Here is an 11,508-nt window from a genome sequence, read left to right on the forward strand (position 1 = left end):
TACATATTATTCTCTCTAATTCTATATATATCTAATCTATTATACCAACCAAGCAACCACAACCTTAACTCTCAATTCCTTTTTCAACAAAAATATAGGTAGAAATAAAAATATTAAATAATATAAATAATAAATATATCAAATATTTAATTTATTAAATGTATAAATAATTATTTTAATATTAAAATTTAGATAAATAATTTAAAAGATGTAATATATTTTTATTTTATTAGATTAATTTTAAAATTTATTATTTATATTATTTATAAAAACTATTATTTAGCTAACAAATTCCTTCATTCAATCATGATAAGTGAGAAATCAAAAAATGATTGTTCCATATATGTATATGTGCCACATAAGACAAATCAATCTAACCCGAAATTACCAGCTGAGATGGAAAAGTGTTACAAGAAATCATTTCATAATTCATATGATAGCTATGGATGTAACACTTAACACAAGTTTCTACCCTCTAGCCCTATAATACAAACACACATCAATTCATAATCCAAATAAAAAACAACCCCAAAAGATATTTCATGTGAATCTTGAAATTAAGCACCTATAGAATATATTCAAATGTATATATATTTCGTGTAAACTTTATAGGATTAAGTACACTAATAAAAAATACATATATTATAAAGATTATTGACTATCAGCTATGTGTGAATCACCTCATACATACACATACCAACTAACAAGCAACTGTTCAAACCAACCATAGCGTGAGGAAAACTCTAACCCCTCCATTTGTTTTTATTTTACACATCATTCAACTTCATCCATCCATCTATATATATATCTATATATCTATATATACATATATATTTAGACATAACCATATTGTTCAACTATTCTTATCCTTTTAATAACACTGCTACTATACTACAAGTACCTTCCTTAGTTTCCATTATTGAAAACTAAGTAAGGTGACAACATGTCTACTACAGAGAAGCCAGGGGAACCTGAGAACAGGACAGCTCCAACTCCGGCTCCGGCCGGCGTCGATTTGTCTAATTTGGATGTGATATTAAGGTTTCTGTTGTTTGCAGCATCACTTGTGGCAGTAGTGGTGCTTGTCACTGGTAATCAAACCGAATTGGTGCTTTTCCAAGGTAGGCCTGTGCCACAACCAGCCAAGTGGAGATACTCACCGGCCTTTGTGTAAGTTCATATATAAAGTTTTATATATCAAAAATACTATATTTACGTAAAAAATCAGCCACCAAATTAGTTATTCGTATATAATATACGTTAAAATATAAAATACATATTAAAAATTACTTAAACAAGACACAAATATGTGGTAATTGATTCTGTGGCGGCTATATACGAAGTGTTTGCTATATATGTTGGTCTATGTTTTTGTAGTCAACGTGAAATTAATATAAAGAAAGTTAAAACAGAAAAAATAAAGAAACTACACTAATTAAATATGTTTTTTTTTTCCTTCAAGAAGAAAGGAGAATGAAAATTTAATCTTAGTTGAACTGTTAATTAATACATGAGGGCTTTCCCTTAATTTTTACTCTGATTTCTGATATGTACGTAATTATGATGGCTTTTGGATTTGCATGTCATATTTTACAGTACGTTATTTGTAAGGAGGCAAAGAGTCTCTCTATTATAATGTTTATTATTTTCCCTAATGTATCATTCTCCTGCCTTATTGTGTTACTTATTATTTCAATTCTTTTTATGTATTTAACAAATATTATTAATTGTTGTTGACGCTTTGCAATTAGAAATTTGACATATTATGATATAAAATTATGCAGATATTTTGTGGTTGCATTTTCGGTTTCTGGGCTTTACAGCATCATCACCACGCTAGCATCACTCTCTGTGATCCAGAGACCACATCAAAAAACCAAGTTTCTCCTTCATTTTCTCTTCTGGGATGCGGTAACAATTAATAAAATAATCATATTTTCACCTTATAAGCTAGCTAGCATTTCAAGAGATAAATAAGTAATAACCCATGAGTGTTATTTGTTATGGTGTGGTGCAGCTGATACTGGGGATAATAGCATCAGCAACAGGAGCAGGTGCAGGTGTTGCATACATAGGTTTAAAGGGAAACAGCCATGTCCATTGGAATAAAATTTGCAGTGCATATGACACTTTCTGTAAGCATGTTGCTGGATCCCTTGCTGTGGGCTTGTTTGGCAGCATTGTTGTTGTGTTACTCATCTTCCTTTCAGCTTTCACCCTTCACAGCAGGGTTCCCAAGTAGACAAATGGTTCATAGTTTCATTAATGTTGACAAAGTTAGTCTGAGTGTGTTGTTAAGTACTGTAATTAGTACAGTTTGTGAATGACTTTTTCTGTTTGTGAATGTTTGTTGGTTTCAGGGCAATGGTTTTTGATTATTATGTAAATGGGTAGACAGGGTAGTAGTAGTGGTTGTCTTGGTGGTTTATTCATGCATTAAATGGTTTGTAATTAATTATTCTGCACCCACAAAATAAACCAGTTATAATCAACATGGAAATGTTTTATATGATTAATTGATGATTTTGATGTGTACTTTAATTTTGCAACCATTCTTCCAAGTATCATGATTCATTTCACAGCATGGCACTCTGATAACATCAGGGGCAATGTAGAGTAGAGTATGAAAATTGGACATAAAAACAGAGTGAAAATTTTAAGGTGTAAAATTACACAAAGCATGTTGCGGTCTCTTTATGACTTGAAAATCATTGAAATGAAACGTCCAATGAAGTTATGAGTACATAGGACAAGAAAGCTATGAAATCTGCCTAAGACTCAACATCACAAAGAACTTCCTCTGGGGTCTAAGAATTAAAACATGGAGAAGAAAAGCATTCTATGTGCTTGATTGTGACAACTTAAATAACAACATTGGAGTTCAATGCATGGTATAATTGTCCTCCACGAATTCATCTATTACATTTACAAGAATGGAATTTATGCATATTTTTAATCTGATTGATTTTAAAAGTAATCTGAACTTGTCTTATTTTCTTGTATTTAATGACATAATAGTAGTGATAGTGATACACACGTATTATTACCACATTATACACATACTAAAACTGATAGCTATATAAATTATATATATACTTATAGTTGATCAGTCTTATAGGACCAAGGTGTTGATGTGTGACCAACAGCAGAGATCTGAACACGTACAACCTCATGAATGGTACCTCGGCGAAGTACCCCCAGAACATGTTCATCATCTTCTGTTGCTAAATATGCCAAAGAAACCCAACGAGAATGCGACTCGTCCCTCCTGCGGAAGCCATAGATCCATCTCCCAACTTTCCACCACTTGATGCATACATGCCGATCAGATATCTCACTAGCCCGAAGCGATTCTACGAGTTCATCGCCCTGCTAATCAACACGCTTAGATATCAATTACAAACACTGAAATGATTTTTATACAAGTTTGTAATTTTAAATTCTGGTATAGCCCTTCAAAACTTTAACCCAACATTATAATTTTCATATGCATGTTATCAGTTCAAGGCTGAAATGTGAGATGTTATAAAATGAGAGGAAAAAAAATCAATTTAGATTAAAAAAATAATAGTTATACGCCTAGCTATACATCTATCTTTACAGATCACGACTTAACTTCTGAAAGAAAAACTGCAAAAGTCAAAGGATAAGATAAAGCTCATCTATATCTCTGAATATGAAAACTTGCAAAGAGAGCAACAAATGACAAAAATGGTACACGTTATCTTTTTTAAAAACAAAAACAGGAACAAGAAATCTTGAACATGTGTTTGCAAGTTGTTTCAAATAATTGATATTAAGCTTAAAACAATAGTATTACCCTACCCAAGAGTCCAAGACTGAGCAGAAGATATATGTTTATTTCACAGAGAAGTTTTAGTATGGAAAAAAAATACAATTGACTTTCTTATTACATGTATTCAAAATTCAAAATACAACAAAATCATGAAATTCAGCCAAAAAAAAAGGTGTTTTGATCCAAAGTGTTAAGTATCAAACATTTTAATAGCAATCATGTTAACTGCAGCCTTGCGCAAAAAACGAAAGAACATCAAGTTGACTGTAGCATGTAGAATTGCACATCGACAATATGCTAAATACATTTTTGATAGATCTTATGCACAGTGATCATATCAAGGGTCATCAAGTGACACCAAATTAAGCCATGATGAAGCAATTAACAATTGAAAGGAACCAAAACTATCTGGGATCTTAAACAGTGGTTCCCTTTTAGTTGGAGCTAATTTGGCGTTCTTTTTTCCCGAAAACCCGCAAAACTATGATGTTCTCCTTGGGTAATTTTACACATTAAATTAAACTCGTCCATGAACATTTCCATACTGTTCTAGATTTTGCAGCTACGGTTCAAGTGTTTCAAAATGGGAAAATTAAAAAGCTATGAAACCGAAAACAAAACAAATCACAACATGGTTGGAAAAAAAAAAGATAAGAATACCTGAATCCCAAGACATGTGAGGCAATAGTGGACACCAATCAAGTTAAGCAAGACGTTGACTTTAGGGTTGAAGAGGAACCTCTGGACATCTTCAAAACCAAACCTTGTGGCAATCAAGGTTTCAACAGCATTGAGATAGTCCCTAACTTCAAGTGATTCAGAACGGGAACAAGCTTCCACAAACTTCTCCACAGACCTTGCCCTAACTCCCAACTCCACATGCCTCTTTAAGTACAATTTCCTCCACTTCTGTTAAACCCAATTGAAAACCTAAGTTATAACACAAATTCATATCAATTTCTAACAGCAACCAATTAAACGAGTACAGACCAAAAGTCAAGTACTTGATTGATCACATTCCCAATTCAGATTACCGATACAGGAAAGAAATTAGGTCAAGCTGTAAAACAAGGGAATAAGTGGAATACCTTAAAATTCGGGGAATTAGCGGAAGAGGAAGAGGAAGTGGAAGATGAAGATGAAGAAGGGAAATCGAAGGAAGTGAGTAAAGGCCATCTTTTTCTGACAAGAGACTCCCAAATGGAATCGGAGACGCAGAGTTCCCTCCAGAAAGTGGAACAACAACTCAAGGCACACAAATCTCGAACCTTTTGCAGAGGAGAAAGGGGTCAAGCAAAATGGAAGCAGAAAAAGGAAACATTGAAAGTGAAGAAATTAAAAGGAAATTGAGAAATCGAAACCTGAAGGAGAGAAGCGATTTTGATGGCAACATCGTGAGGAAGATAATTGATGATGGAAGCCAGTTTGGGTTGTTGGAAACTGCAGAAAGAAAGAAAGGAATCTGTTCTTCTCCGATCTCCATTCTCCACTTTCATTTCAACGAACTCTTCTAACTTGTTCCACTGGGCCCCACCTCATCCCAATCACTCTGCTGACGCCCCACTTTTTCATAAATAAATTAAAGACTTTAATTTCTATAAATCACAGAGTTTAATCTCTATAAATGATTTAAAGAAAAATTAATTATATTACATACGGGGCAAATGACATGCATAAACCAAGCATTGGGCATATGTATACGTTTTATATGCTGTTCGGAGAGTATATTATTATACTGCAAGACGTGACATACTAGTTAGACTTGTCGATTAATAGACATTATGTTAATTGTTGTCTGACAGATTTCCAAACGTATATCCAGGGTAATCAGCCAGCTTGGGTGTGATTTCAGGAGTTGTTGGGTATGTTACCTCCTACAAACCAAATCCAAAAGTTTGTAGTGAACTGCAGCTGGTTCTAGGAGATTTTTGGAGAGCTCCCTGAGGGAGTCGATGATCCCACAGTTAGGAGGTATGCCTAGGCCTATATCATGATGCTGTTAGGGACTCAGCTATTTGTCGATAAGTTCGGCAACTGCATTCACATTAGATGGCTCCCATACGTAGCTAGGTTTGAGGACATGGGTGGCTACAGCTGGGGATTAGCTGCTTTCTCGTGGTTATACCGGTGCATGTGCCACGTAGCAGACAGACATGTGGTGAAGTTAGTCGGATCGTTGCAGCTACTTCAATCATGGATCTTCTGGCGCTTTCCTGGATTTAGACCAGCTCGGTATGATACGTTCAGCTGGCCCTTGACCTCAAGTGCAAATACGAAACTAAAACAACTAAACCAACGTACTCAAGTGCAGATACGAAATTAAAACAACTAAACCAACATCTACGCATCGACCCTGATCCCCGTGGTGACACCGCCCTGTGGACAGCTCCGACGTGTGTGTCCTGGTTGCCTGCACATACCACATCTCTTGGGCCTGTTTGGATTGGCCTTGTCCATAACAGTCTTGATTTTGGTGGACCTGGGTCATTCCTCACTTGCACGCCTCTTGGTGGGATCTAGTACGACTGTGGGCCCATCGTACGGTGGCCAAATACCCTCGGAGATGAGCGGGGTGAATCCCATTCGGAACACACTGAACACCGAACCAAGATGATACACCTGGTGGACATATGGCTGCTAAGTGAGCCGTGAATAGGCACAACATGCCAAGGCGTGAGAACAAGGATAATGAAGTGCCTGAAAATATCCGTAGTCACATGTCTGAGCCCTGAGTGACACTCTGTAACTACCAAGTGAGAATAACCCAGTAGGAGTGGTCTCCGAGATGGTGAACTCCAAATTATCTCTGTCATACAAAGTCACCGTGAAACACCTCAACGTCTTCAGATTGGCCTCTATAGACTTCACCAGATGTTGACTGAACTGCTATCTAGTTTCCAGCTGGGCCTCTGCCTCTCTCCCCTTGCAAACGAATAGCTTTGCCAACCTCCCATAAGTGGCCTTCACTAGTGAGCACACCGGAAGGTTTCTGACTCCTTTCAGGATGGAATTAACACACTCAGAGATGTTTGTCGTAATGTGTCTGAATCTCCTACCCTCATCCCAATGCTGAGTCTACAACGAATAGTCAATCATGTTCGCTCAGTCACACATGGTAGGGTTTTCAGACCGCAGAATATCAAACCAATAATCGAATTCCACCTTAGTCTTAGCATACGCTGCATTCACAAGAAGTCTCCTTGCATCCTTACCCTTGAATATCAGGGCAAAATTTGCGGCCACATGTCGAATATAGAATGCATGGTATGCAGCAGGTAGTAGCCATCCTCCGTCGCGAACTTCAAGTGTAGACTTGATATCGTTGTGCCTATCTGATATCATCAGGATGTAAGACCCAGGACTTTTGAAAAGTTCTATTATGAACTAATCTCAAATTATATATTTATTTATAGTTTTAATTTAAGAAATTATTTTTTTAGTGAAAATAATTAAAGGCAATTAATTGGATTTGAAATAAATTAAGGTTTTTATCCAAACTTTATATTTATGGATTATTTTCCTATTCATGATTAAAGTTCTAGAAATTTGAGAAATAATGAGGTTTGGCTATTTAAATTAAAATTTTGTCTAATTTTATAATTATTGAATTATTTTCTATATTTAAATTATAAAGTTTAGCAAATGTAAAATAATAAGAACTTTACATGATTTGGTTTAAATAATTTGGATTTTGGAATTTAATACTTTAATTCTTATAAACAAAGAAAATTAATTATATTATTTTATATTTTAAAATAGAAGATTTAATTAAAAGTTAATCAACAAATTGATAATTAAATAATATTTTTAAAATAATTTTAAAGGATTAATTTAGAATTTAATTTAATATAATATCTCTTAATTTTATTAAAATTTAACAAAACCTCAATTTGTTTAAAAATTTCTAATTTTACATTTGTCCCAAATCAAACCCTAATTCTACCCTAACCCCTAGTCACCACCGCCACACTCCCCAAGCCCCTCATCCAAACCTCAGCCACTAACCAAGAAAGAAATGAAATAAAAAAAGAAAGAAAAGGGAAAAGAGGGAATGGGAGAGCAGAGGGGAAGAGAGATCGGTGAGGGAGAAGAGTAGAGGGAGGAGCTACGTCGCCACCACCGGCCTTGGGCTCGCCGCCGTTCATCCCCCGTCGCGTCACCACCCAGCCGTCTCCAGTCCACCGCCAGTCGCTGGTGTCGTCACCAAGGGAGGAGAGAGAGAAAGAGGCGAACGCGAGGAGAGAGAGAGAGGAGGAGCTCGCGAGGAAGCTGCCGCCGTCGAAGCTGGGTCCGTTGTTGCCGTTGGAGCCCGCATCACCATCGAACTTGCCACTGTCGTCGAGGGGAAGGCCGTCGCCGCCAGCTTCGTTGGGTCTCTTTCGCCGAACCCGTCCTTGCCACCGCCACTGGAAGCGCGAAGAGAGAACGCGCGTGAGGGAAACTGTCGCGGAGCTGCCGTCGCCACCGCATTCCTGGGCTCGCCGTCGTCCTGCCCGCGCGGCTGCTGTGTTGCCGGAGCTCCTCGCCGCCGCAGTTGGCGGTGGAAACCGCCTTCCAAGCCTGTGTTTGTCGATAAGCCCTAACCCTGCTTCAGCTTCTTTATTTGTTAAATTTACCTTTACCGTGAGGATTGTCGCTGAGATTGTCTGTGCCAGGTTATACGGTCACCGCGAGTTTCTCTGCCGCCGTCTGAGCTGCGACAAGAAGGATCCACCACAGCCTCCCCTGCTCTTGTCTTCGAATCAGAACTGCCCTTTTCCAATTTCAATCTCAATTCTGCTATTTTTGAATATGTAACTCCTCTATCCTTGCTCTGCTGCCATTTTATTCCTCTGCTATGATTTTTTTTTTAATTATGACCGCGTATGTCTCTGTTTTAGTTCTGCTAAGGTATGTTTGAAAAATTAAAATTGGTGTTGCTGCTACCGTTTTCGTCACGTTGGAATCACCATTGCTGCCATGAAACAAAAAGGGAAGGGAGTTACTATGTTTAACCTATGTGAATTCAGCTAGTTGAGGTAGGGGAGTCTTTCTTAAACTTATTTTTCTTTCCAAAGTTGTTATAAATCGATATTAATGCGTGAAATACATTTCTGTGATTTCGTAAGTCTTATGAATTGGATTGAGTTGTTTTGGATGAACGAGATTATTAGTTTGATTGACAGATTGATCAATTGAGAAAGTTGGGTATTTTGATTAGTTGAATGATATTGTTAAAGTGGTTGTCCTTGAATTATCAGAGGAGATTAATTATTAGCATTTAGTTTAACTTTAGAAATGGTTTGATTTTAGAAAAGATTTAATATTGAAATTTAATTTGATGTGGGAATCTGATTTTAAAACAAATTTGGAAAGGACTTGATATTTGAAAACAGTTTGTTTACTGAGAATAATTTACTATTTTGAAAATGGTTCGAACAGGGTTTAAGGAATGGTTTGGTTTGAAACTGTTTGAGAAAATCGAGAGTTCGTAATCATTGACTAGATTCTGGATTTTATAGTTTCCTTGGATTGAGTATGGTTGTTGTGAAAATGGTTATTAGAAATGATTTGAATGATTAACAGGCACTTGGTTTGGTTTGGTTGGGACTCGAAAAGGGTGGCAGAGTCTGAATTTTAGAGGAGATGCTGCCGAAATTTTATAAAATTGGAAGTTTCATTTGAAGTAATTATTTAAAAAGATTTATTTTTTTTTAAACTTTATATGTTTTAAGATTGATTTATAATGAACGGAATGGAAAGAAGGATGATGGGGATTTTCTTTGAACTATGGTTTTTGAATGAATTTGGAAATGAGATTTGGATTGAAGAATGATTATGATGTTGAGAATGTTGAGATATGAACTTTAAATTATTCATATGGCTTATGATCTTTGAATTATCTGAGATACGAGGTTCCCTGGATAAAGTACCATGGCTTGCCACCATGTATACCAGGTTGAGAACTCGATACCTGTTGACCCTACGACGTAAGTGTGACCAGGCACTATATAAAATCTCAGGAATATTACCCCCATTGAGCAATATTGATTATTTGAGAAAAAGCTATGCATAGACTCGTGAGGATGCACGTCAGGGGACAGTCTAAGGACAATTTAGACTTGTCGGGTTGGCTGGATAACCGACAGATGAGCTTCATCAGCCATATGACAGGCATGCATCATATGCATTTGTATGCTTTGCTTGGATTTGAACTTGTTTTGATTTGTCTAATTGCTAAACTGTTCTTAACTGCTACTTGAACTATTTGTTGTAACTGCTACCTACTTGTGCTTTCCTTGTCTGTCTTGCCTGTATTTGTCCTGGCGTGCTACATTTGAGAATGAACTTTGGTGCTGAATTAATGATTGTGTTGTTTGATTGCGTGGTTGGTTTCTGATTGAGATTTTCTTATAAGAAAGGAAAGGTTTCAGATTTCTAAAAAATTAAACATTATTTTTTCGAAAAGGTTTTGAACAATTACCTGTTGCTTTTTTTAAAAGATTCATAAGGCAATGATAATCACTGAACTTGAAAATAGTTTTCTTATTAAATATCTTCTTATGACAACTTTGAAACTCCGATACCCGGTTGTGGGGTAACGTGCTGGCGGAGATGGGATAGAAAAAATGACCAGGACTCCACATTCTCACCCTCCATGAATGCAAATGTAACAGGAAGGATGTTGGAGTTCCCATCTTGTGAAATTGCAACGAGCAACGTACCCCCATATTTACCGTACAAGTAGATCCCGTCAATACTCACCAACGACTTGCAATGCCGGAATGCCTCAATACATGGTGGGAACGTCCATAAAAGCCGGTGAAAATAGGCTTGCGAACCGTGCACCTGCCCCCCACTAGAACAGGACTCGTCCTCAGCACTGCAACACTACCAGGCATCGTCAGCTGCTCTCCCAAGACCCACCGTGGCAGCTTGTTGTATGACTCATCCCAATCTCCGTAAATATGGGCAATGACCTTCTGCTTGGCCAACCAAACTCTTCTATAAGTCGGCCTGAACCCAAAGTGTGCCTCCGTCGAATTCAGTAGTACCTTGATGCACACGGATGCATCAGCTCTAACCATCGGCATGATGAAGGCCGAGATCACATGATAATTAAGACTCCTGTGATCACTCGAGATTGATATCGCGAGACAAGTATGAGGTTCATTGTACCATTTTACCTCCCAAATACCCTTGTCTTATGGCATCCAAGTCTAAAGATGAAAAGTGCAGAGGGTACTGCTGAGTCTCAGAGCTAGAACTACCACCAGCCCCAGTTAGGTTACTCACTTCAATGTCATCGCCACTGTCATCAGCAATGAGGTCAGGCCCCACATCATCATTGCCATCATCATTCAGCAATGCATCACCGATCCCAGTCGGTGTCCCACATTGCAAAGAAATTGGCACCCTCTCCACGATAACAACCTCTCTGCCACCACTGTTGTTGAGATCAACGGCGAACGACGGGGATGCGACAGGCTCATCCCTAGGTACATTCATGGGCACGGACGAACATGCACCAACGGGTCTCGAACTAGAACCGGCTACGGTGCCTAGAGTTTGGGTATTCCGATTCAAACCTCCCGAGCTAGATACCACATCAACCAACTTTGCCAACAGCTCAGGAGTCCTGACCTCAGAAAATAGGCGACGACAATGGAATAGGACCTGCAAATCCTCGTCACTCCTTATAACGAAAGAATCATACTTCACGTCATCCCTAA

At 37.7% G+C, this 11,508-nt stretch overlaps 2 protein-coding genes across 3 annotated transcripts; one reads left to right on the forward strand and one right to left on the reverse strand.

Moving 5' to 3' along the window:
* Positions 1–513: 513 nt before the first annotated feature.
* LOC112704791 (CASP-like protein 1D2) lies at positions 514–2,516 on the forward strand. Its single transcript, XM_025755745.3, has 3 exons — positions 514–1,170; positions 1,785–1,911; positions 2,018–2,516. The coding sequence occupies exons 1-3, from the start codon at positions 944–946 to the stop codon at positions 2,240–2,242; spliced, it is 579 nt and encodes a 192-aa protein (XP_025611530.1). The 5' UTR covers positions 514–943; the 3' UTR covers positions 2,243–2,516.
* Positions 2,517–2,822: 306 nt separating this feature from the next.
* On the reverse strand, positions 2,823–5,412 carry LOC112704760 (uncharacterized). 2 transcript variants are annotated; one of them, XM_025755744.3, is made up of 4 exons: positions 5,158–5,412; positions 4,885–5,064; positions 4,457–4,705; positions 2,823–3,369 (listed from the first exon to the last, which is right to left on the reverse strand). In XM_025755744.3, the coding sequence occupies exons 1-4, from the start codon at positions 5,290–5,292 to the stop codon at positions 3,097–3,099; spliced, it is 837 nt and encodes a 278-aa protein (XP_025611529.1). In that variant the 5' UTR covers positions 5,293–5,412; the 3' UTR covers positions 2,823–3,096. The 2 variants fall into 2 exon arrangements, with proteins under 2 accessions (XP_025611529.1, XP_025611528.1); XM_025755743.3 differs by having other exon boundaries at positions 2,823–3,372; positions 5,158–5,372.
* Between the last annotated feature and the right edge of the window lie 6,096 nt (positions 5,413–11,508).

The sequence above is a fragment of the Arachis hypogaea genome, chromosome 1 (assembly GCF_003086295.3).
Source record: "Arachis hypogaea cultivar Tifrunner chromosome 1, arahy.Tifrunner.gnm2.J5K5, whole genome shotgun sequence".
In the NCBI taxonomy this organism is placed as follows: Eukaryota; Viridiplantae; Streptophyta; class Magnoliopsida; order Fabales; family Fabaceae; genus Arachis; species Arachis hypogaea.